The sequence below is a fragment of the Pseudopodoces humilis genome, chromosome 3, assembly GCF_049639895.1.
Source record: "Pseudopodoces humilis isolate 2021_Gansu_Grassland_sample_001 chromosome 3, ASM4963989v1, whole genome shotgun sequence".
Classification (NCBI taxonomy): domain Eukaryota; kingdom Metazoa; phylum Chordata; class Aves; order Passeriformes; family Paridae; genus Pseudopodoces; species Pseudopodoces humilis.
In genome coordinates this window covers 62,043,370-62,068,427 of record NC_142202.1, presented here as the reverse complement: position 1 = coordinate 62,068,427, position 25,058 = coordinate 62,043,370, and the positions used below count along the sequence as shown (strand labels likewise).

General features: G+C 39.8%; 1 protein-coding gene across 7 annotated transcripts in view; it reads left to right on the top strand.

The window, feature by feature from the left end:
• Nucleotides 1-25,058, top strand: part of NCOA7 (nuclear receptor coactivator 7) — an 81,557-nt gene that overhangs the window by 42,339 nt on the left and 14,160 nt on the right. For 3 of the 7 annotated variants that reach the window (XM_088053175.1, XM_005518333.3, XM_088053176.1), the window contains 8 exons: nucleotides 901-1,154; nucleotides 15,335-15,414; nucleotides 16,242-16,349; nucleotides 17,108-17,206; nucleotides 18,213-18,338; nucleotides 20,451-20,635; nucleotides 22,025-23,091; nucleotides 24,472-24,640. In XM_088053175.1, coding sequence (XP_087909301.1) covers nucleotides 901-1,154; nucleotides 15,335-15,414; nucleotides 16,242-16,349; nucleotides 17,108-17,206; nucleotides 18,213-18,338; nucleotides 20,451-20,635; nucleotides 22,025-23,091; nucleotides 24,472-24,640 — 2,088 coding nt within the window. Of the gene's footprint in view, nucleotides 1-900; nucleotides 1,155-14,272; nucleotides 14,595-15,334; nucleotides 15,415-16,241; nucleotides 16,350-17,107; nucleotides 17,207-18,212; nucleotides 18,339-20,450; nucleotides 20,636-22,024; nucleotides 23,092-24,471; nucleotides 24,641-25,058 lie in introns of those variants that run through there. The other 4 variants (XM_005518334.3, XM_088053177.1, XM_088053178.1 and 1 more) reach the window with 4 other exon arrangements.

Here is a 25,058-nt window from a genome sequence, read left to right as displayed (position 1 = left end):
TATGAATCAGTGATTAACTGGGAACTATTTTAGTGACAGTGACCCTCAACCCACAAAGTCAGTCTTCACTCTCACTAAGCAAACTCAGTGCTATAGATGGTGATTTAGCAGAAAATTCTGTGTTAGGATTCCTGAAGCATCCATCTCACTTGAACTGTGCTTTAAGAAGTCTTCTGAAAAGAAAATACTCTTGTTGCTATAGTGATAAGTTGGAGAATTTATAGGCAGCTCATTAAGATTTCTCTCAGAAAAAATCTAGGCGGCTGGAAAATGTTCTGGCACAAGCAGTTTGTGGCCACATTGGTAAGGTTGCAGAAGGAGCTCCTGGGTGACACTCGGAATACCAGTTAGTGTGGGTTGTGCCAGAACAGCTGTGGAGTATAAAGAGATAACCTTGGACAAAATGGAAAAAAGTAACAAGTTTATATGAGAACAGATGGTTTTATAAAGAAAGGGCAGTGGACTGTGGAATTGTTGTTAGCTGTTGTGTTGTAGTACATTGTGGTCTGCAGTTTTATTTTATACCAAGCTTCATCTTGAAAACATGAATTCAGTATCTTATTTTTATATTTAGATGTATGGTCCTTTTAAAAAAACCCAGCTTTTCATTGGTTTGTTTGTTTGTTTTTCCCTGTTCCTTCTCTTCAGTAAACAGTAAAAACTTTACTACCTTTTTTATTATTCTTGAGAAGGTATCCTTGAGATTACAGTGTAATGGAAGGAGTATGAGGTAGGATCATCTTAGTTACCAAGTTCCTGATGCCCAGTGTGTGATTTTTAAAGGGTTGTAAGGAATTCTGATATGAAATTTGTTTTTAAAAAGATCAGTTTAGAAAGTGAGTTAACTTGTCTCTACAGTTTGGCTAAATCTTAAAATGGGTTTCTTTTCTTTATGCACAGGTTGAAAAAGAAAAGGCAAGTCAAACAAACCACCGAGGCTGTCTCTGCTAATTCCCCTGGATCTCCTGTTTCCAAAACACCTTCTGAGAAAGATGATGAAAGTAAAGTTATTTTGGAGCAAATCAGTTCCTCTGAAGAAAACTGTAAATTTCCTGGGGAAAAGGAAACTGCTCCAGACAAGGAAAAGAAAAAGAAAAAGTACAATCAACTGAAAGACATCAGACGCACAGAACTTAAAAGATACTATAGTACTGGTGAGTTACGTTAATGCTGTAGTATTTTAAAATATGTTTGTTTTGATAGCTTGCTAATGTTTCTCATAGTCTGTAGGCCTTTCTTAAAAGGATAAGTAATTGGATATCCTTGCTATAAAAGCAAATAGAATTATATAGTTCAAAATAACTGCTACTTAATTAAAATTTGCATTCTCACAAAAATACCTATATCTTGTTTCTCACTTCTAAAATTCAGTGTTGTTATAGGCAGCAGTTAATTTATTATTGGATTTTATTTTAGTTATTTTTAAGATTATTAAGATAATGTTTTATGGGGTTCAGTTTTCTTGGCAGGGCTATTTCTTTCATAAATTGATGTATACTGTTTAAGGCTTCTGTCTTAATTCATATTCATGTATGTCTGTTGAAGTGTGAGGAAGTAAGTAAATTAACTACATATTTTTAAACAAGATGTTAAAGGGCTTGCGTGATGGCTTGTTTCCCCTTCACCCCCCAGCTGTCTAAGTATCCCAATTAATTATAAATTCCTTTTTAGATTTTCTTTTTGCAAGTACTTCAGAAAAATATTGATTGTATATTAATATATGAGTCATATACACATCTGTTCGCAGTTCTGGATTGTAATTAGTTAGATACTCTTAACTGATTTTAAATGTGATTTATGAAATACTTCTCATTCCAGATTTTGTCTTGGTATTTTGTTGGAAATGAATTCTTAGATTTGGAGAACTCTGGTTCCATCTTGTAAGGAATCTTTTCCCAAAGAGAAGAAATTGAACAGAAAACTGTAGCTATCCCTAAAGCAGACTTCTTTACTGCTCACACAGTGTGTGCATGGATGGAGTCCTTCTTAGGAGAAAAAAAAGAAATTTGCAGCGAGAATGTTATGTACCGAGTGGGTCGTGCAATAACCAGAGTGCTTTTTATTAGGCAGTATAGGCCTTGCTATAAAGAAGATAAACCCTAGAGTAATGCTTCCTGGCAAGCTGAAGGATTTACAGTGATTTATTGATCAGGCACTTGTGACAGATTTGAATGTGATGAGATCATAATTTGAGAACTAAAAGAAAACTTTCTTCTCTGTCTGAAGTTCTGACTGTTGTTCTAGAAATCTGTAAAAGGAAAACTGGAGAATTGTTAATGAACAAACCTGTAAATTTTTTCTGCTTTGGTAGTATGCTGATATAAAAAACCCCAAACATGAAAATATAAACTTCTTCTGCATTCCTAGTAAAGTGCTTCTGCTAGAAGTACTTGTTGTTTTGTACCTAGAGGAATTTAGGGGTTTGTGAGGCAGCTGAATTTTGTTTCTCATGTTTTTCAGGAGTTACATTTAAAAATTCTGCAACAGTTGTCACTTGGGGTGGTGAGATGGGGGGCAATGGGATCACTCCCTGTCACTGAAGAGTGTGGCAGTGCTAGCTAAGGAGAGTGTAAAGATGTTTTTGATGTCTTTGAGTTGTCTTTGAGTTGTGATCCAACAATCAGTACAAACTCAGGTTTTACTTACGTTGTTTTTCATAACTGTTCCTGGTTTCATGTGGACAAGCATCATTGATGAGTGAGCATCATTACAGACTGACTTGAAATGCTACTGATCTTCATGTAGGTGCACAGAGTTTCTGGGTTCTGCAAAAATACAGAATTTTTTTGAGAAATAGTTTAATGCTGCTGTTGAGCTGAGCACAGACCAAAATGGCAAAAACATCCTTCTTTTTTAAACGCCTTCTTTTGGTAGTTCCTAAAGGCTTTTACCCAACCAGAGCATCAAATTGCAGAAGTGAAAGTTTAAATAGAAACAGAAAAGAGTTGATTGTGAAACAAGTGCAGTAGCTCCACATGCAGCTTTCAAAATGAAGTCTTTTCAGTGGAATTGCTAGTTGCCCTGACGCTGGACTACATGGCTTATAGTTCCTTCACCCACTGCAGCTATAGCTTGCAGTGTTAACTGCTTAGCTGTTTGTTACTGCTGCTCTCCAGAAAGCTGCCACCTTTGCCAACATCCTGAGTAGTTTCTGAGAGCTGTCTGTGCAGCCACAGCAGTCTGAAAGACCTGGACTTGTTTAAGTAGTTTGCCTTTTACGTGCGTATAGCGTGGCAGAGGACAAACCATTCTGTCTCGCTGAGCTGAGTTCTGCCAGCTGGGGCAGAACTCTGGGGGAGTGATGTTTTTCCTTAACACAAACTGCGCGCTTCTTCTTCTCCCTCTCTTGCTCTCAAAGCCAGTCTTAAAGGTGCAGAACTTAATATATAACATAAACCAGACGATTGGGGATACCAGTATCATTAAGTCACCCCAGGACACAGGTGTACATTCGGCAATTCTCTCCTGGAAGATGTGTCAGCTGCAGTGGTGGGAAGGTACTTCCAAATCTGTAAAGACTTTATCTTTTCATTGTTGATATACTTTAATATGAAAGTGTCTGAGAGGGATTATCCATGCATATATGTCTTAATTATTTAATGTCTGAGATGCATATTTCTCATTTCCCCCTCTCCCCTTCCCTGTCTTTTTTCCCTTCTGACTTGTCCCATTATTGATGTTTCTGAAGGGCTTGAGAGTTTTGGTGTCTGTTTCTGCCCAACTATCCAGCTTTGACTAATGTCTAGAACATAGCCTACAGCTTGGGGCTAGATGATCTTTAAGGTCCCTTTCAACTCAAACAGTTGTAAAATTCTAACTTTATGAAAACCTGATACAGGAATTACTTCTTTTTGTTTTTCTAGAAATGCTTTCTGTACTTTATCAAAATGTTTTTCTCAGAAGAAAAATGTATTAAATGTAGCAACAGCCTTGCAGATTTCCATGATACGCCCAAGCTTTGTGGCTTAGTGGAAGTTCTGTCATTAGATGATTTGAGGCCAGAGGAGTTGTGTCTGTCAGTCTAACAGAATGAAGGCCACTGTCCTGTGAATAATCTCCCTTTCATATTTCACAGGACAATAAATCCTTCTTTATTTTTCTAAAAGATGGGGGAAGGAACATAACATCTCATTATAATTTGTTCCTTGCACACCACGTCCCTTCATTAGAGGCTTGTGAATGTGTTTGCCTTTTTGAATTTGTAAGTGCAGTGGCATCCTGACTCCCACTTTGAATGCTGTGCTTTTTAATAGATTCCCACGGGCACCAATGCTGTCAGGAAGATTTTGTTGACTTAGTAAATTCCTCTTCTCCGGTGGAAGGACCAACACGGCTTCTGAAGGCTGTGCAGAGCTGGAGGCGGTTATCCCTGCCAAGAGAGTGGTTAAAAGACTTGGTTTATTTGAGGAAGGTGGAAGCGCAGCGGTGCGGCGAGGAGCTCCTCTCCTGCTTCCAGCTGCGGCGTTGTGTTAATGCCGGCAGCCGGCGGGTGGCACCGCCGAGCCAAGGAGGAGCAGGAGGAGGTGCGACTGGCGCATCCTTTAGGGAGGGCTTCTCCAGCATCCCTCTCCCAGCTAATACTGTTCAGTACAGCATATCGGCTTGCACTGTGGTGGCACCCTTACAAATAACCTGAAGGTGTACAGGAATGATAATTTTTTCTTGAGGCACTGCTAAGTGGCTGAATAGGTCCTACTGCCAGAAAGTTTCTCCAGTGTAGTCTCATAGTTTCCTTTCCTCTTAGCACTTGCACTGCTCTTCAGTGCAAGTTCCATAATAATTTGCAACATTCAGTCTCCAAATCTCATCCTATAAGACATTGCCTTGCAGATACAGCCCTTGTTCTCTTGCCTTGAAACAACAGAGATGCTAATACTGATTGTTGTTTTCTCCTGAAGATCAATGCAAATAACACTCCTTTCTCCATATTTTTGCCACGTCTTTTGGCTTATGTGGTAATCTGCTTTTTAACTTTGTCTTACTCTTTCTGCTGTTGTTGCTGCAGTAAACAGCTTTCAGACTTTTGAAGATATGTCTGTCTGGCACATTACAGTGGTTGTGTAGATGCTCTGGCTGCTGTACTCGGTGCCCAGGATGCTCTCCCCTTCTTATTGGGATAACTCAGCTGACCTACTTTTGCAGCTTGGCTGCTTGGTTCTGACATGCTCTCTCTAGGAAGCCTGTTTTGATTGAAAGATGTTGATCTGACTCCTGTGAGATTAGGAAACCACAATTCCTATCAGGAGTTGCTGAACTGGATGAAAACATTTGTGTTGTGCCACTCAAGACACTGAAGCAAGTGAAAGTGTAAACTTCTGAAAACAAGCAGTGTGACAGTGGTCAAAAACTACACTGAATTTTATCCATGTATTTATTCCAGCGTGATATAATGTGTCTTTCTATCAGATATGCATAATATTCCACTGATTCACTGCTTGAAAATCTAAGCAGGCAACGTATGTGAGGAATCGGTCTCCATTAAAGAACATGTCATAAAGAAAAGTTTAGTTTAGGTGGCTTGTTGCAAATCAAAAAGTTACTTTTGTCAACAAAATAAAAGCCAGTTGCTTCTGCTCTGTAATCATAAAGCCATCCCTTCCCATTTACTGCATGGTGCTCAAATTATGCAGGAGTGGGAGGCGAGAGTAACAAAACCCCCTCTATTGTAGCCCTGATTTATATAAAACGAGCAGGACTCCTAAACACCATGAGAAGGAAAGTGGTATATATCCATTTAATGAGATAATATATCACATGTTGAGCAGGAGGTGCCCTAGGGGCAGAAAGCAGATATCTTTTTTTTTACTTGTTCTCCCTGCCATCCCTTGAGCAGGGAGTGATACAGGAGCAGTACAGCTTGTGTGCAGTTGCCAGGCTTCTGAATGTTATAGGCAAATGACCAAGAACAAATTTTAGTAAGTAAAGCAGAGAGGGCACAGCAATTTTCATTACTCATTACGTGGTGAGATTGGCCTTGACTGGCACAGAAACAACAGAGGCAGCTCCCATAATATCAGAAGTACTTTATTTCAAAGATGAAAGTTGCTTGCAACGCAGTAAACATTTATAGAGAATTTAAATTGAATGGAATAGAATGGAATGACATGACGCTTAGTGAACACACATCGCATAATAGTTAGGTCATCTGCTAAGTAGGCTTAATCTGAAGTGGACTTCTCAATAAATATTGAGTTAAAAATGGAAACTTCCTTCTGTTTATCAGTCCTGGTTTTGTCTTTTGTATTACCTGATACAGAACAGTAAGATGTGTTAAGGACCTAATTAAGGTGCTACTCATTAAAAAAGAAGAAAGAATTTAAAAAAAAAGAAAGTCCATACAAATTTTTGCTTGTAGATAACTAACTGTAATCAGGGCTTGATTTGGTCAGCCCTATTTGTGTAGCAAAGTACTTTCTATTCTAAGTAATCTAAGTGATTTACAAAGTGGGCTACTCAGTGTTGTGTTAAGTTGCTTAATGCAACAGTAAGAACAGGATCTAAATTTTCCCAGGTTCTGAGACCTTGCCTTAATGTTTGTGCTTCAGACCAGAAATGACTGTGGATTTAACGAGGGGTGAAAATGGAAATAATATTTTTCTTTCAGAATGAAGATCTCAAATAAAATTGAAGAAGCATAGGAGGAAGTCAATTGGTTATAATTGCCTGTGTAGAATACCAAGGGGATTGGAAAAACTTGCATATGAGCGTAAACTGAAGGTACTGACTAGGCAGTGGCTGGTTGGGAAGCTTCAGGACGCTGGTTTATTAGCATTGGTTATAGAAACCATGTGGAAAGAATAAAGTGGACAAATGACTGAAAGGCAGCTGTTTTCAGGTGACCTGTTCTGGAATGAGAACAAATGGTCTTGAATCCCAGTGAATCAGTGTTAAGGCCACCAGGTTATGTTCAAGCTGTGCTGTTAACAGATGTTTTCTAGAAACAGTTGCACAGAGAAGGGATGCCTCATCCATAGGCAGGAGAATTCAATCTGGGAAGTACCAGTAATAATGTTGTTAGCATTTAAATTCTGAAAATTTGCATGGAAATGTCTTAACATTGGCCAAGCTCCCCATGGCACACATGGCAACTTAATCTTGAAACAGAAGACTGAACTGTTTTTAAGTCTACTTTTAGAAGGAAATGAAGCTATATGGATATATAAAACCAACTTCTAAACTCACCTGTTGATAGTCAGTAATCTAATGTATGTTTCAAGTAGGAAGCAAAGGAATTGAATGGGAAAGTAAAGGACAGAACATGAAAGCTGTCCAGGAACATAAAAAATAAGAGATTTCTTAACTGTGTTAAGAACAAAAGAGAAACTAAAAATAATTTTAGCTCAGTATGTGATACTAGCAGTTGAATTTTCAGTAGTTTTCTGGTGCTTCTGACAGCAAGGAAGATGAAAGAGTTGTCATATTTCTGCAATAATGAAAGGAAATATGTCTTTGTGGTTAACAAGTTCGTCACTTCCAGGATCCACTGGCTTATCATGCTTGGGGTAGTCTGGCTTTCCTAGGTTGTGCCAGCTGCCTGCTGAGTCTTGTTCTTGCTGAGCCCGGGTGTCCTGTGAAGTTAGTCTTGATTACCTGCAGAGCACGTGCAGCTCTTCGGAGGCAGTCTTGATAGTGTGTCCTGTGCTGGGATAGAGTTGGACTTTCACATGTCTTTCTCTTCCCTGTTTCCTGGGAGGGCTGTCAACCAGGCACATTGAATTCTTTGCCTCTTCCCCTGCACAGGCTTCCAGAGCCCATACCCTGAGTGCCTGTGGAGCAGTCCTCTGCAGCATCCATGTGTAATCAGCTCTCTCCCCAGTGACTCACCATAGCTCTCTTGGGACTTCTGCCCTTGGGGAACAGGCAGAATAGTCTCATTTTCATTTCAGACATTCTTCTCTAAGATGGCTATATAGCCAAGCATATAATGAACACAATATAGTGCATTTGAAATCATGTTGCAGACCTTTTGGTCTCCAAGCAGAGGCATGAGAGTCATTTTTAGGGTGTCTGTATAACTTGGGCTGGTATCCTCAAGGCAGGCTTTTAATTTCTCTTCTTCACAAAGTTCCCATATTGTACTTGAAAAATACTGTTAAAAGTTAATATAAATGCTCTGAAAAAGCACCATTGTCTTCACCTGCATTTAAATAATAACACAAAGTTGAGCCAGATTCTTTTGATTGTGTAACGCCTTCACTTCCAGCTTTCTCTATAGACATTTCCTAATAACTTCACAGTCTGTTGTGACGTCTCTGTTGCAACTTGTTGGGTCATGCTTGGGATAGGTAGCATGTATAAACTGAATTGCTCTTTTCTTTAGCTTCTGTGGAGCTGCTTGATGAAGTGATGACAGTCAGCAGTGCATCAGATGCTGATGTCATCTCCAGACACAAAAACAGGGTGTGTATCCTGTATCTTTAGAATCTTTTTGATTTTCATTTCTACGTTTAACCTATGACCTTGTAAACACCAATCAGTAGACAGGACACTGCAGTGCTTGATTTTAGGAGACATTGTCCTGGTTGACTTACATGGCATAGCCTTCCCAGGCAAGCTGTGGTGTGTTCAAGCAGCAAAATAAGTGAAGAAAACCAGCATGTGTAGTGTTAACAGTTTTCTAAAATGTCCACATTTTCTCTTGTGATGCCTAAGTATTCCTTCCCTCAGACCTTCTTTGATGATGGGCTGATTTTCCTTACTCTGTATTGTGCTTGAGTACCTGATGTAGTGGATAGTCAGAAATTTTATGGTGATACTTCTACTGAAAGATGTGTTTAGATGCTGACATGCTCCTGAACAGGTTTCAGAAGTAATGCTGTCAGACCACAAAGGAGCTAAAGCTACTTCTTGGGGATGAAGTAAATAAAGAGGAAATTTAAGTTCCTTAAGTATTTCTAGTTTTCCGTGTAGAAGCTGTAGTATGTGAATATTGCATGAATATCAATAGTCAAATTTTTATTGAAGTGTGCCCAAAAATACCTGACAGCAGGAGGAGTTACTACCTTTTTTATCAGTTCTTTGAACTGATTGTCATTTTTCATTGAGGCTCTGTATTTTTTGGTGATCTCTTTATTCCTTTGAAAGAATTGCATGGAAAATAATTAGTGGACAATCAGTTTTTATTGAGAATGGAGAAAAGTTATTTCAGGCATAGATACTTCGGAATCATGTGTCTGGATCTGATCAGGGAATTGCTATTTTCCTATGTCAGGAGAAGTCTCTCTAATGAAGGAGCACAAGTGTGGTTGTGATGGATGACACCTGCCCTTTTGTTTCAAGTGGCTTCAGCAGTACCAAAGGAGGAAGCCAACTGATACGATTCAGTGGAGTAAAAATACACAGAAGTAAGGGTGAGGGCTTGTCAGGAAACTGGGGAAAGCGGGAAGCAGAAAAGAAAAATATATACCTGAGTTGGTGAGAAAGTGTAGGGATGTTTTTTATTTCTCTTTTAACATGGAAGTAGTTATCTGAGTCCAGAATGTTTCTGTCTAGCTTGCTGGTTTTCTTCACAGAGATAGGTCTGATCAGATAGCCAAAAAACCTTTTTCTGTACCCCCTAACTGCTGCATCTGGCTAAAGGAGGGAATGGGACTGAAGTGTCTTTCTCAGAGGATGCTGCAGCTAAAACATCAGTGGGTGGAAGGTGTCCCAAACCAGGAATTTGAATCCTTTGGGGTTCACCCACGCTTGACAGGACCCAAAAGAAAGACTTTTTATTTAAAACTAGTAATTTTAATGTGAATGCTGTTCAGTTCATCACTTTGAGAGTCATGAGGAAAGCTGGAAAGATGCTTTAAATCACAGTTGCATCATCCTATGCACAGCTTTGCACATAGCAGAATTGCTGAAAGTTATTAAAAAGTCAGGGTAGAAAGTAGGAATGGAAAAAAATTGTTCAGATAAACTGATTTGTCTTCCCCCTCCATCGTCCCAAGAAGGTCTTTCATATTCTTGAGGTATCTGTGTTTAGAATCACTTAAGTGATACTTACTGTACTCCATCTCTGTTACCATAATTGGTATCAGGCCTCATTCATTGATAAGGAAACTAAGGAATTAACTAAGGAAACGCAGGAAGCCTTGTTTGCTTAATTTCTTATCCATACACTGATTAAGTTACTCTGAGGGATAACTGTTCTCCCCCAAGTTTATTGTGTTTCAGATTCTTTTAAGCTACCTGTAGGTTTTCACTCCTTTGTCCTGGTGTTTGGCTAGGACGAACTATAATTTTATTGCTTCTAACAAATCTGTAATAGAGATGTGGGTCTGGAATGTCCTGAAACAGCAGTGACATACTGAGCAGTGTGGAAAAATTATTAGTGTGTGATGTGGAAAAATGACTAGTATCATACAGGTTTAAGGAAGCACTCTTTTCTGTCACCAGCACATTGTTTTTTTTCAAAACATACTGGTTTTTTCATAGCTTAAAGTCTGTGTTTGGTTTTTACTTCCTCCATCTCAAAAAGAATGTAGTAGGAGAGGGAAAGCTAACAAGAAGGCCAATCTGTGTGATCAAAGAAATAGAAGAGTCCAAAGTATCATAGGATTAGTCAGCTGGAAAAAATGAATTAACTAAGAAAAGATGCTGGAAATCTGTGACATCATTAATGGTATGCAGAAGGTGAATAATGACTATTTATTTGTTCACTCTTAAAATAGCATTAATTAGGATGTTCAGTGAAATTAAGTATGAAGTACAAGAAGGCAAGCACTGCTTTATGAGCTCATCATGTTAATGTGAGTTCATTGTGTAGTTCATTGGTATAGAATTGGTGTGGAGCTCTTGAAAGAACAGAGGAGTTCAGTTACTGAACAGTTACAGTTCAGTACTGTTGCTCTGGGAAGTCTGTGATTTCTAGAAGCCAAGGAGCTAATCAGGGGAAAGATTTCCCTGCTTACATGTGGCCTAAATCTTTGGTAAGACAGAAATTAATGAGTAAAATGGACTTTTGCACCAAGTATGCCATTGCCTCTATCCTCTCAGGCTACTGAGTTTGTTTGCCAGGTGTGGAAAGTGGTCAGTCCTTTGTCCCCTTACTTGCTTCAGCATTCCTGCTAGCACAACCAGCCATGAGGCTGACTGGTGGCTGGGGACCTCTGTGGCAGGTTCAGCTGTCACTGTCACCGTTGCCACACCTCACACTGATTTGGGCTGGGCAGGTTGGTCTGTATCATCGGTGCTGATGGAATCATCCTGCAGGGGTGATGGCCTCTCCTCCATGTGGGCAGCCCAGGGGACTCCTGATGCTCCTTGACCTATTCTATCTACTTACGGAGCTATTTACACAGTTGCAGAGGTGTAATTCTCCTATCATGCGTCAAGGTCTTTTGGGTGATAAACTGATTGACCTCTTTATCATACTCCTTCAATAGTTGCTTTCCAAATTACTCTTGGGTAACTCTTTTTTGTAAGGTTTCCTGTAATATTGCTAAATGAAATGTCAAGAGTCTGCTAGGAAACTGTGATACAAATATATCATTAAGGGCAGAAAAATTCACATTCTAGACCTGTTTTCAGTAAGCCTGTATTTTATTGCCTGTTCTCACTTGGCATTCTTTTTCTCACTGCTTATTCTTTTGCTATTTTTATATAATTCTTAAATTTTCAAGTTTCCCAAAACCAGAAAGGTTCAGTCCACCCACTCTGCCCTTTGCCTAAAAATGCGGTGTGATCAAATTTGCATTAACACCTAGTCACTTCTCATGGGTGTGCAATCCTATCTCCAGTGTACATGCAGTGCAGGAAAATTTGGGAGGCAGAATTGTGAGTCATTTCACCACTAAGCAAATGTTCAAGTTCAAAAAGTAGCCAAAGGCAGTTGTTTAAAGCCTGTGGAGCTCTTCATCTAGTTCTGACTTGAAGAAATGTGGTTCCTGAGGCTTCCATCATGCCTGCATGTGCTCTGCATGTCTTTGTGGCTATACTAGAGGTACCTGCCTTCAGATCATGTCAGAAAACATTTGGCTTCCTGGAGGAGAAATGAGAGAAAGTGAGGGGAACTGGAGAGACAGAATATTGTGGTGTGTTGTTTTGCCAGACTTTACAGTCACTGCTGTAAACCATTCATGTAGAGCATGATTTGTGACCTCAGCCTCACCACTTGTGCAGTATGTGGGCTTAGCAGTACCTGTCAGGTTTAATGGATTCATTGCAACTTTTTCTTCTTAAGATGTGAAATTTTTAATTTATGACTTTAAATCTTTATATGCACAATTAAAAACATAGACTAGTTAAGAATTCACACTATTCAAATAATTAGATGTGGTTTTGAATTGCCCAAACCTGTCTAGTAGTTAGGCATAATATATGGACAGTGTTCTCAATCCTTAGTTGCTGGCATAGAAAAAGAAGGGGCAGTGGGGGTAGAGGAAAAAACTATCCAAACACAAATCCAACAACATCCATATATGACAAAAAGTCAAATTTTGGTTTCAGGAGACAAATTCACAGACTGCGGCTGCTTCTTTCAGCCTGTAGCTAAACAGACATACAACACGTGTTCTTGCACATAGGTGTGAAAGAAAAGTGTCTAATTGTTCAAGTTATTTAGGATTTATTAACATTTTTTGACAAAAAAATCATGGTATTCTGTTTAATCTGAACTCAGCTTTTCTTTCAAACTTCTCTTTCTCTTGTCTTGCAGTTAGAGTTTTTCAATTATGTGTGCATGTTTAGTTCACTCTTCTCTCTTGTACCATGCTTGTGTTCTGGGCCCTACTAAACAAACTGGTTCACAGTCCTGTCAGCCAGGAACTAGAGTATATTATATGTCCCCTGTGAATACAGTATTTCAGGTTATAACGTTTTCCTGGATAGTATTTTTTAATCTCCAAACTTAGCAGGCAATGCAATTGGGAGGACCTGGAAAATACTGATATTTCGCAGGGGGAGAGAGAGGGGTGTCCTACTTCCCAAGTAGGAAGCTGCAGGGGAGAAAGTTGTCTGTATTGCTATTTTGTGGTCTTTTTGTGCCACAGTGGTGTGGTGGTTGCTGTTGTGGTCAGCCCTCCATTTTCAAAGACAAGGCTTTGGAACAAAAAATGTTTAGTTAATAGCAAATATTATAAGTCTTTCAGAGAAACTGCTTTTATTGTGTATTGCAATTTCTCCCATCTACATTCAGACTTAAACTTTTTCCCATTCAACAGGTGCAAAATCTCTTTCTCTCTCTACATCTCTCTGGTCTACTTTATTTTTATTGCCACCCCTCTGAGGTCTTGCCTGGTGTATGTCTAGTTAGTGTGAGCTTATTGCTCTTAATTGTTTCCTACCTTGTGTACAGAGATAAGTAAGGGTAAAATACCTGAAAACTTGTCTACTTTTTCCAGCTAGACCAAAGAATTAACTAGAAGGTGAAGTCTACCTTTCTTGTGTTTCTCCAGTGGAAGGTCACAAAAAGTTCAAGTTGTTTGCTTACATGGGTGTGATACATAGTTGCAATTATAGTTATCCTGGTCTAATTGAAGTGTTATTTTCTGGTACTACAAAACAGTGTGAGATCAGTAGTTGGCAGGGTTTCTTCAGGCAGGATTGTACCATATTGTCAGTTGTATGTAGGAAATGGATAAAGAAAACTTCCAGTATTTCTTAAGTTTTTTGTCTGTCATGTTGTCACTGTGTTTCTGATGGTTTAATACTGTGCCCTGATAATGCTGCCATTGACTATTTTTCCACACACTGCTTTCACTTTGATCAGCAAAAGGTGGTGTGACAATGGTGAATACGAATGGTCAGGAAAACACAGTAAGAAAGCTAATTTAAAAAGTTTCAGTGTAGGTGTTCAGTCTCAGAGACGAAGTGTCTGAGATCATTGAGTGATGCTGTGTTTCAAAAGGCTATCAGGGCAAAGCCAGCATCATCCTGATCCTCCCCTTCCTCCCACTGTCACTCATGCCATCTACACTATGTGCATGTACTTAAACTGTGTTTGGTTTCTACACACTTTCTGCCTCCATTGCCTTATCTGTAGTGTTCCTAACCAATGCACTTCTCATGACTGCATCCCTGGCAGGTTATGGGTGGGATATGCCAGCAGTAACACCTGGATGCATGTCCAGGGCTCTTGGGAGTCTCTTCTGACTGAGGGAGCAGAACCACTGAGGCAGCCCCACAGCATTCATCTTGCTGTGGACGTGGGCCAGCTGAAGGGTCAGGTGCAGCACACTGGGCCCCTCCTTGTTTCTTGTGTACATTACAGTGTGGCAGGTGAGTCCTCGCCCTTCCTTTTACTATCTGCCTCCTGCTCGCTGGAAATAGCAAAGGTTGCAGCAAAGCCCGAATGCAAGTCAGAAGCCCTGTGCTACCGTTCCCAGTCCTTTCCTCCCTGATCTTCCAGAGCTGCTGGCTTGGACCACAGGAAGAGTCTTCCCAGGAGGACAGTGTGTCCCTGCTCCTGGCTGCTGGCTTTGCTGGGCCCAGCCTTGCCTTGTCTTCTTGCCTTCCCTCACTTCATCTGGGGTGCAGCATCTTGCCAGCAGCAGCAGGACCTTTCTACAGTCTTGGGGACAGTCAGGCAGGGAGAGACATGAATTGCCTCCTGGCACCCCATCCCCACTCCTGGAGCTGGGGCTGCATGCTGCCCTCACCCCCCCCAGGTATGCGGGTCTGGGCTCTGGGTTTGGAGGGGAAGCCTGTGGGGCTTGGGCTGGCTGGGCAGCTCCATCCTGCCTGAGCCTTGGCTTTGCCCACCCACTGCTGTCATAAGAATTCTTATGGTAAGAAATCTCTATCATGCTCTAGTAGAGAGCTCTGGTGCTGACCTCTCACAAATGCCTTTTGGGTCCTGCAAGGGTTTCTGCAGCTGCAGTGAGTTCTGTTATTTTAGCTTATAGAAAAAGTCTCTGCACAAACTTTCTGCTTTTTCATGCTTGACTGTATACGTGAATGCGTTGCAGGACTCTTGGCACACTTTTACCTTCAGAGATTAGTGTTTAAATAGAATGTACTTGTGGTGAAGTGGTGATTAACCAATATTTGTTGTGGTTGTACCAAGGCAGTAGATGTATGTATATTCACCTGATGGTACAAAGTACTTGTACCCAGCAGCTCAATTTTGTAGGAATCACAGAAAAAACCATGGGAGCAGTTGTGTATTGCTATAATTGCTAATCATACACACATTACTCTTGCAGAGTTCCTGAACAATTACTAAACCTGCTGTACTTGATGAAGTTTTCTTGTCTTACAGTTCAGTCTTAGGGCTAATAGGCATTTTAGTGTGTCCTCTTGTTCTTCTTCACAGCTGCAATTTGTACATACTGTAGATCTCTTTCAAAACATACTGAAAGGTAAACATCTTGACAGTCAATTACTTGAATTTTTTTTTGCTCTTTAGATGACAATCAAAACAAAACCATTGAAAAGAAAGAGAAGAAAATGGTTTCTCAGAAGCCCCATGGTACCATAGAATATACAGTAAGTTCTGGTGTGTGGTGTGTTTATGCCTGCTTTTTGAAAGTGGAGTTGTTGACACTGAGAGGGAGGGAGTGGCACAAAACTGTAAGCACTATTTCTTTCTCAGTTTGCAGCTATCTCAATAGGGATTGCGCCTATTGATACCATTCAAATACCACCGTATAAGGAGAGCTAGGGTCACATCCTGAATCTCTGTCCAACCTAGGATCTCTGCCTCTTGCAGCTGCCAGTTCAATTTTTACTTCTGCATTATGGCTCTCTAGTAGAGCTATGGTTTTGTTATTCTGAAAAATATTCCCATTCTGCCGTGTTGCTTAAGTCATCGAGCAGTTGACCTGTGCTTGATGAGATTGGTTTCTCTAAGCTGGAGCAGGGCAGCAGTGTCCTAGCTCTGCCCAAAATGTCTGTGTGAGCCCTCGGGTCCCTAAATGTGTTCCGCTCTCTACCAAACAGAGCCTCTGTGGAAGGTGGTGTCCCAGCTGGGAACTGCACAAATGCCTGACATGCTGCGGCTGCTGGAGGTGTAGTGAACTTTGCAGTGTATGACCTTTTCCCCCTTGCCAGACCAGTTCTAAATACATTTGTGCTGCTTTAAAGTTTTAAGAGAAAAGGAGAGGGACACCTGTAACACCTCTACATTTTATCTACTGTATGGTGTGAAAGAATATTTCTGTCCTTTTTTTGATACTGGTTTATCACCTAAATTATTAAATAGATGGGGTGTTGAGGTTATCAAGTCTATCCCTGCAGACAGTCTGTTAAATGGGTTAAGTTCATGTGTGGTGCTGTGTTCAGTATGGTATCTTAGTCATCAACTCTTTCTTCAGGCTGGAAATCAGGACACCATAAACAGCATAGCATTAAAGTTCAACATCACCCCAAACAAGCTTGTGGAGCTCAATAAGCTTTTCACACAGACCATTGTGCCAGGCCAGGTAAATCTTTTATTTATTGGGGTTTTTTTAATACCTGAAACATAATTACTTGCTGTGTATTGAGAAGTTTTTAACTACTTATGTGTGTCTTTTAGGTACTTGGATACAAGGATAATGGACAGTAAAGCCCTCCCACAAATTGAAACTCAGTAGATTATTACTTGGAATTGGTGTGAAAGGGAAGCTTTGTAATTGCCATATCTGACTTGTTATTTATGTACTGTCACTAAAGCTTAAAGATGACTCTGAAGCTCAAGAAGATAATACAGCTGTTACAAGGGAGTTGGATTATTGGGAAGTCTGGATAAATGCAATCTATAAGGCATTAAAGAATTAGAGAGAGACAGAAACTGAAATGACTTTGTGCCATTATGTTGGGTATGAGTCAGTCTCCTGTAAGATGAGAAATAAATTGAGAGAGACTGTTCAGGAGAGTCCAGGACTGGAAATGCAAGTGTGAAGATTAACACCTGGTTCATAAAGAGCAGATCTCTACTTCTGCTTCACAGCCATGAGGAGGTTGAAGTGTCTTGGTTTGCAGATAGGGAAACTGAGGCACAGAGTGATGGTGTGACTTGCCTAAGAATACCTAGCAGACAAAAGCTGAAATAAGGAAATCAGTTTCATTTTTCTGAATGTTTTTAAGGTGTACATTGCAGATATGAGTGATCAGTATTGTGTTGTCTTTCTAATAGAACAAAGTTAATAACCTTTTAAAGCTTTTGCCTCACTGTTTTGAAATACCTGTTTGTATTTAGATTCTCTTTGTGCCAGATACAAGTGCTGAGAGGCTGTCTTCGAGTCCTGGTGCTCCTGTTTCTCCTTCGTCATCAGATGCTGAATATGATAAACTCCCTGTAAGTCAAACATGGTTCACTGGTCTTAAACTTTCAAAATATTTTCTGATTCTGAAGCTGAAAATCAAGGCTGTAAATAACATTGTTTTGAGTTTATGGACCTTGTTGGTAGTGTCTTGTGTTAAATTAGTTTGCTGTACTATAAGATTTACTGTTGTCTTAAAAGTACTCCAGATTTAAGGGAATTCAAAATGTGGAAACCCATTGCAAGTTCAGTTGGGCCTTAAGTCTCTCAGAACTACTAAAAATAGTGTAGTGCATAGTCTTTAAAGAATAGAAAGCTAAATATGAAAAATTATTTAGTGTTTCCTACTGGTGATTTTTATGCTGCTCTGCAGTCCAGACCCTCGATCCTGCACTGGCGTTCTTGCAGTTTAGTCTGAGCAGTCAGTTTCTCTTTAGTTAAACAAATTGTGGTGGTACCCATATACAGACTTGTCTTTAGACAAGACTGCTGGATTTAATCTTTGTAAAAGGCCTCAGCATAGTTGATCTTTCATTTTCTTTAGAAGGGTGATTGGCCGTGATGATTTTTAGGCAGTTTATCTGTCTTTAACATCTGCTGAGGTTAAAGTAATTAGTCATTTCAAATACATCACTATCAAAAGTGGAGAGAAACTTGGAGTGAATAATTGTGTTTAACCTTACCTGATGCCATCTGCTTGAGGAATCACACCAGTGCTTTGTGAGTAGAAGTATTCAGTGTAGATGATGTCTCAGGGCAGGCCCTCTCCCTAATGAGAGCTTATAATTCAATTTTGGTGAGCTGGCCTGCCTTGGTGTATTTTAATTTATTGCCTGTTACTTGTATGGAGTTTCTTGTAAGATTCCAAGGGTTATTCTTTTTTTCAATACAGGATACTGTGGGAAGTGTACCTACATACATGACCATTGCTTTTCTTCCTTATGCAAATGGAAAATAATTGTTTGAACCTGGCTTTTTAGTTTTCAAAAATTTAGAAATATAAGATTCTCATCCTGTTGCTCTGCATTGAACTTTTCTAAGGATGCTGATTTGGCAAGAAAGGCTTTCAAACCAGTGGAGAGAGTCTTGTCCTCTACTTCAGAAGAAGATGAACCTGTGGTTGTCAAATTTTTAAAAATGAATTGTCGTTACTTCACAGATGGTAAGGTAGGTAGAACCTGATTTTGGGGCATTGTTTGAGATGCTCTTTGGATAAATGGGAGATGAATACTGGGAAAGTCAAATGTGCTACATGCTTTTAAAGAATGTAAAAGTTACATTGGCTTTATCTATAGCTGCTGTGTTTGTTGATAATGTGATATGATGTATAATTTTGTTCTTTTGCTTGTGTGTTGCTAGATACACAGAGAGAATTGCACTTCAGAGTTATGACATGTCAGGATTAGTTGTCCAGTTCCATCAAATTGAGCAACAGCTTTATAAAATGAGTATATGTTCATCTATTTCATTTATGACTTGAAGATAAATTTTAACTGTTTCCAGAGCAGTGTTTCCAGATAGGTCTATGTTGCTTCTGCACTTGAAAATGAACGTTGTGCAAGCCTAATAAAAGGATAAATATTGCATTATACAGTCTTCTCTTTCTGTTTCTTGTAACATATGCCAGGACTGCAATCCTAAATTACAGCAAGTGTTTTAGAAGCAAAGGCACAAAACTTGGGTAGTATTTTAGCCCCTTTCTCAAGGTTGCAAGACACTGTCTTCCTGAACTGCCTTTGATATATCTGTCCTTGTTGACTCTGGTTTCAGTTAACTGTCTGTGTGTTTGGGTTTTCAAGTTCTCTGGAATTTATTACACTAGAGATGCTAATCATTGTCATTTCAACATTTTTTTTCCCCCCTTTATCCTGATTTTTGTAAGATGGATGTGTTTACACCTACAGTTTCTGGTTTCTTTTTGCATTGAGTGGATGTAGACTGTATTTAACAACTCTGCAATTTTACAGTCTGCTGTTTTGTAGAACGTAATAGAGAACTACTTGATGTCTTGCATGTAAATTGGGGCAATACTGTCACTTGCTATGTGATCCTTGTTAGGTGCAGAGGATACAGATTGCCAATTTTATGGCTGCAGGATGGAACAAGTAATTTTCAGTCAGAGCAATCAAAAATGAGACAGCTTCTTTGTCAGTGTAGCTGAAATCCCTTGTTGCCTGCAGTGGCTGGGTGGGAGGTACAGTCTACTGATGTATTGTCTTTGGGCTTCTGGGAGAAGCCTCTGCACTTTGTTTTGATTCTGGCATCCAAACACAAACCAAGCTTGTCAACTGAGTCATACAGGAGAAGCAAATGGGAAATGTGAAGTCTTTGCTTTATAAAGGAGGAGGCATTAATGTACTCATTTGCCACTGCTAAGCCATCAGCTTGGTATCTTACTGCTTTAAAAAAAAAACCCACAAACCAAGCTTGTGGTCTTTTACCTACCTATTTATGAGCCTTCCTTGGCTTGCCCTGCACATGACCTTGGATAATTAGTATCTGCAGTATGGGTCATTCCAATTGATCTGTCTCCCATTTGTCAGATATCATGATTTACACACAGCTTCTGAGTTGGTGAATTTTGTAGTTCATCTGGAGGAGAGGGTGCAGAAGCAAGACAGTGGAAATCTTCTTAAGTCTTGAAAAATGATCAGTTACCATGGATTGATGCTGAATAATGGCTGATTGTATCAAATCCATTGCTAGAACACATCTTGGACCAATCACAGGAGCTGTTTCTAGGTGGGGAAGAAGCTGTCTCATATCAGATCACTGTATGGAGAAGCTTTTTGCATGTACCTCTGGGAAAGTAGATCAGGGGGACCTTTGATGTTAGCTTGGCATAGCAACCTGGATGTTTCCATGAGTAAAACTGTATGCAGGTGTTGGTTGCATGTAGTTTCATGGATCAAATGAAAGTAGCTGCATCCAGAATAAAATGCTATGTGGTTTTTAAAAAAAAATTAATCCACTAATCTGTTCATCTGCGATTGATTGACAATCACATCTTTAGCTTGTAGCAGCCAGCACTGAAAATTGAATAGTTCAGATGTTCTTCCTTACCAGCCAGGAACTTGGATGTTACTAAGAATTTTTTACTTTTCTCTCCTTACAATGGCTGACTTGATGCAATTGGAAAGCAAAGTATTTTGCTGGCAAACACTGCATGCCACAGTATAAAGAGACAGGAAAGTGGTTTTGCTTTTTAGGATAGTAGCCTAAAATCCAATACCCAACGATAAGTGCATTACATGTCATGTGCCGACTCTTCTGTTTTAGGGCGTCGTTGGAGGAGTCATGATAGTAACTCCAAACAACATTATGTTTGACCCACATAAGTCTGATCCTCTGGTAATTGAGAATGGCTGTGAAGAATATGGGCTCATCTGCCCCATGGAGGAGGTTGTCTCAATAGCTCTCTACAATGACATCTCTCACATGAAGATTAAAGATGCATTGCCATCGTAAGGAGTGTTCTTCCCTGAACTTACATTTGCAGATTTTCAGTAAGGTCATGGAAAGGGGGTGGGGGAAGGAGGAATGGAAGGAAAGAGTTTTAGTGCAGCAGAGTAAAGTGCCAGCAAAGGAATGATTCACTTGTGTTGTTCTTCAGAACAATAACATGGCATTAAACACAATTGGGTCATGAATGTGAGAACCAAAGTGCAAAGGAGACCAGTACAAACCAGTAATTGATAAAACCATTTGTAATATGCCACAGTTGGGTTCTTCCACTGACCTCTCTCTAGAGCTCTTTCAGTGGATGTGAAGAGGTTTAGATTTCAACCATTATTGTTTTACCAAGACTGTTCTCAGAGGAGTATTTGAAACTTTTGAAGATAACAGCACCTTAGCTGCCATTTTCAGGAGTTACAGAAACACCAGACTGTGGAATACTTCTATCCAGAACCAGAAATGCATTGATAGTTACAATCTGTAATACATAATAGACTTTCTGGGGTGGGCTACATTCATTTATGCACAGACCAGACACTGCTTATCCATTTGTTCTAAGTAGGGTTTTGTTCTTATAGGCAATACCTGTTTGAACAGTGAAATTCATTGAATTTTCTCCTTTTTCTCATTTCAAGAAAAACTTTCTGGATACTTGCTACACTCATTTCTGGAGTGTTTAATAGCTTCTTAGTAATTTTTGCATGATGAGGATCTTGTATTCTCATTCTCTTCAGAGTTTTAGCAGTAACAAACAACTCAATGATTTTATGCTGATACGTTTATTCAGGATTTTTAATTTTTAAATGTTTTATGATTGTCCTGCTTTAAAAAGAAACATTTGAGAAAGCCTGCATTCAAACAGTATGTTTGAATAGTGGAGACAAATAAAAGAAGAAAGCTACTGTGTTGCCTTTTACTGTTCTGCAGTAAACATGTTCAGACAGGATTATCTCTGATTTGTTTTTCTCAAAAATATATTTGTACTGACTAGGGAAGCATGGATGGTTGTAGATGTTGACTCATTGTCAGGTGTGGGAAGTTACAATATTATTATGATTTGAATTAAATTGCAGCAGCTAAATACATGTCCTGTGTTTTTTTGCTATGGAACTTCTGGTGACTTGCACATTCTTATTACATGTGTTACATTTCTTCACCCACGTGGCATATTCTGCCAAGTGGTTTACTCATTTTATTTTGGTATTATACTTTCAGCATTTTTCTTCATTGTCTTTAAAGTCCCTTATTTCCAGTACTGTATGTTTATTTTGGAGAAGGTTATTTTTCGTTGAGTTTCATGGTTTAAGTTAAGTTGATGTTTAGTTTTTCTTTTCATTTTTTTTCTGTTTCCATTTTGCTTTTAACATTGTATGTACATCCATCATTTCCCCTGACAGTGACATACCAAAGGATCTTTGTCCTCTGTACAGGCCAGGAGAATGGGAAGACCTATCCTCTGAGAAAGATATCAATCCTTTCAGCAAATTCAAATCCCTTAGCAAGGAAAAGAGACAGCAGAATGGGGATGCATCTGTTGCTCTGGGTGCCAAACAGATAAAGCCTCCAGATAAGGAAAAGTCTGCTGATTTTGAAGTTCTTCAGTCATCAGAGAGTACAGGCTCAATCAAATCAAAGTCTCTGGAGTTTCCCAACAACATCACTGCCACTGAACATTTGGAAAAGTTTGATGCAGATGCATGTATGAAGGACCCTTCCAGGGAAAAAAATGCTTCAGATACCAAAACCAAAGAAAAATCCCTTCTAGAAGAAGGAGAGGATGACTTTACTGAGCTGGAAAAGACATCATCTCATATGGATAGAGGGCTGGACAGGAAAATCTCAGTAATGGAAGGCTTGCTGGCTGACCCCAGGGACTTGGGGAGAACTAAGCAGCAGGTAACCAAACCTACTACAGAAGTCCCGGAGCACTTGACAGTTGATTCCTTGGAAAAAAAGGACAGTGTTGAACCTAAAGCTGACTTAGACTTAGAGCTGTGTGAAAAGCAAGATGTTATTCCAGAAGTAAACAAATGTGTCAGTACCCCGACAGGTAAGGTGGAGACTGAATTGGACACTAAGAAAGAGCTAGAGAAAGATAAACTTATTGAATTTTACCTCAATAAAGATGGAAATGGGTCTCAGTCATCTGAAGACTTACACAAGGCTGAAATCCAGAAAGGTGAAAACAATAAAGCAATTGGCATAGACCTTACACTTAGCTGTTCAAAGTCCCAAGCTAATGAAGTCCATACAGTTAAAAGTATGGAGCTTGATTCCTGCTGTGTTGAAAGGAAAGCACCTTCATTAGAAATCAGCTCAGCAGCAGCAGAGGAAAAGGATCTGAAAGAGTCTGTGGACTCTTCATTAGTACCAGCTGTAGACAAGACCTGTCAAGAAACACAGTTAGACAATCAATCAGAAATCAGACTGTGGCTGCTGCAGAAAATTCAAGTGCCAATTGAAGGTAGGTCTCTGGTTATCCTTGTTTCCTCTGAGACTTGGACAGCATTATGACGGTAACCTTTGAATTAACAACCTTCTCTAAATTTCTTCTTTCTGTAATAGCTGGTCTCTTTTTTTACCCTTTGTGTATTTGAGTTTTATATTTCCTGCTATCTTCAAATTCTCTAAGCTCGTAGTTTGATAAGTAGTTTGTGTGCTCTTTCCACATTCAGTGATCACTGCTTATATAATCTTTATTTCTGTTTGCTGACTTTAAGAAGGATAGTAAATCCAGTTTCAGTATTGGCAGGGACACTTCATGGCCTAGGAATTGTCACTCCTCATTGCCTTATATCTGTCAGTTATGTTTCTGATAGTATCCAAGGTAGTAGAGCACTGCTGTGAACGGGGGCACTTGACAGTATTTGCACGTGCCTGGTGTCTCTCATGCTATGGAAACCCTTAAAGAAGCGATAAATAGGAATACATGTATAGTCATACTGACTTTTCTCCTTATTGGTCATTGCATTGTCAGAAATAATCCAGGCTGTTCCAGGAAATCACATACCAGAATGAAATCTCTCTTCAGAGCATGTGCACACATATTACCATTTCTGTGGCAGCCCAGTGCCTCTAAGCACTGGTCTGTCCTGGGGTGTAGATGCTCCCCTCTGGGTAATTTAATGAACCAGTGGACATACCCTTGATTTACCTCAGGTGGTGGAGGATGATTAAAGTGGAAGTCTTTATTTTAAGAACAGTTGTTCTTTAAATAATTTTTCCTTTTTTTCATAAGGGTTTATATCTTGCTGGTGATATTTGGCTGTATGTGTGCACCTAAAACAAAGAAGGCAGCAACTTCAATGTGATTGATAAGTGTTCAATAAGCAGGTTTTTTTGTCACAGTAGCAATTTAAGGAGCTTAAACCGCTTTTAGGCTTGGCCCTGTCTTGTGCAGATAAAAGGTGCTTGTATGGCTGTGTGACTGACTGAGTTGAGAAACTGACTGGGCTTTTTGTGTGTGTGTGCATGCAGGATTACCCTTCAGCATGGATGGGTTTTCTGGAGCCTAACATGTCCCCTTTATTTGCCTGCTTTGTGTTGCAGGCAGCACCCAGCCTGGTCATCTTACCTGTTTCTTTACAGGGTTGTTCTGTACATAGCTGTACAGCTGAGGGGTGACAGGGGATACCAGCTGTGATAAAATGGGAATAAATGGCCTCAGTTTAGGATGAACGTGGTTTTACTAAACTAGTTGTGCTGTTGATGTCAGGTGTAATTCTGTGTATGGTGCCTCTGAGTATTCCTTTGCACAAGATTATTAATCTTTGTCACAGTGTTTCATCAGCTGCGGTATTTGTACTTTCCTGTAAGCAGACCGTTTCTCTTGTGTCTTGTTCAGATATGCTTCCTTCAAAAGAGGAGAAGAGCAAGACTCCTCCAATGTTCCTGTGCATTAAAGTAGGCAAGCCAATGAGAAAGTCCTTTGTGTCTCAGAGCATGACCATGTCTCAACAGTACAGTAAAAAGATAAAGCAGCCAGAATACTGGTTTGCTGTTCCTCGGGAAAGGTAAGCTGCATTCCCGTTAGCACAAAAATGTCTGTCTGATACTTTTTAAATATGTAGTGCTTTCCGAAGCTGAATCCTACATTACCTACATGGTCCAAGGTATGAAGTGCAACAAGGATGCTGAGGGGTGCCCTCATTTCATTGTATGCCAGTGACATAAAGCAGTGTTTGTTGCTGGTCTAATATGGCTCTCAGTGGGAAGGGAAAAGGGCTCAGGTGCCACTTGATGTTAGAAAGATGTATATATATATGTAGATATATGTGCAGCTAACATATGATAAAAGAACTGGGAGATGATCAGGGTTTCAGCTGTAATCTAAGAAGTGAGGGAAAGTGGAGCAGTGGTTGGAGGGGCATGGAATCCACTAAGGTGTCAGTGCTAAAAGAAGTAGGTATTTCACATGAGCAACGGGCATCA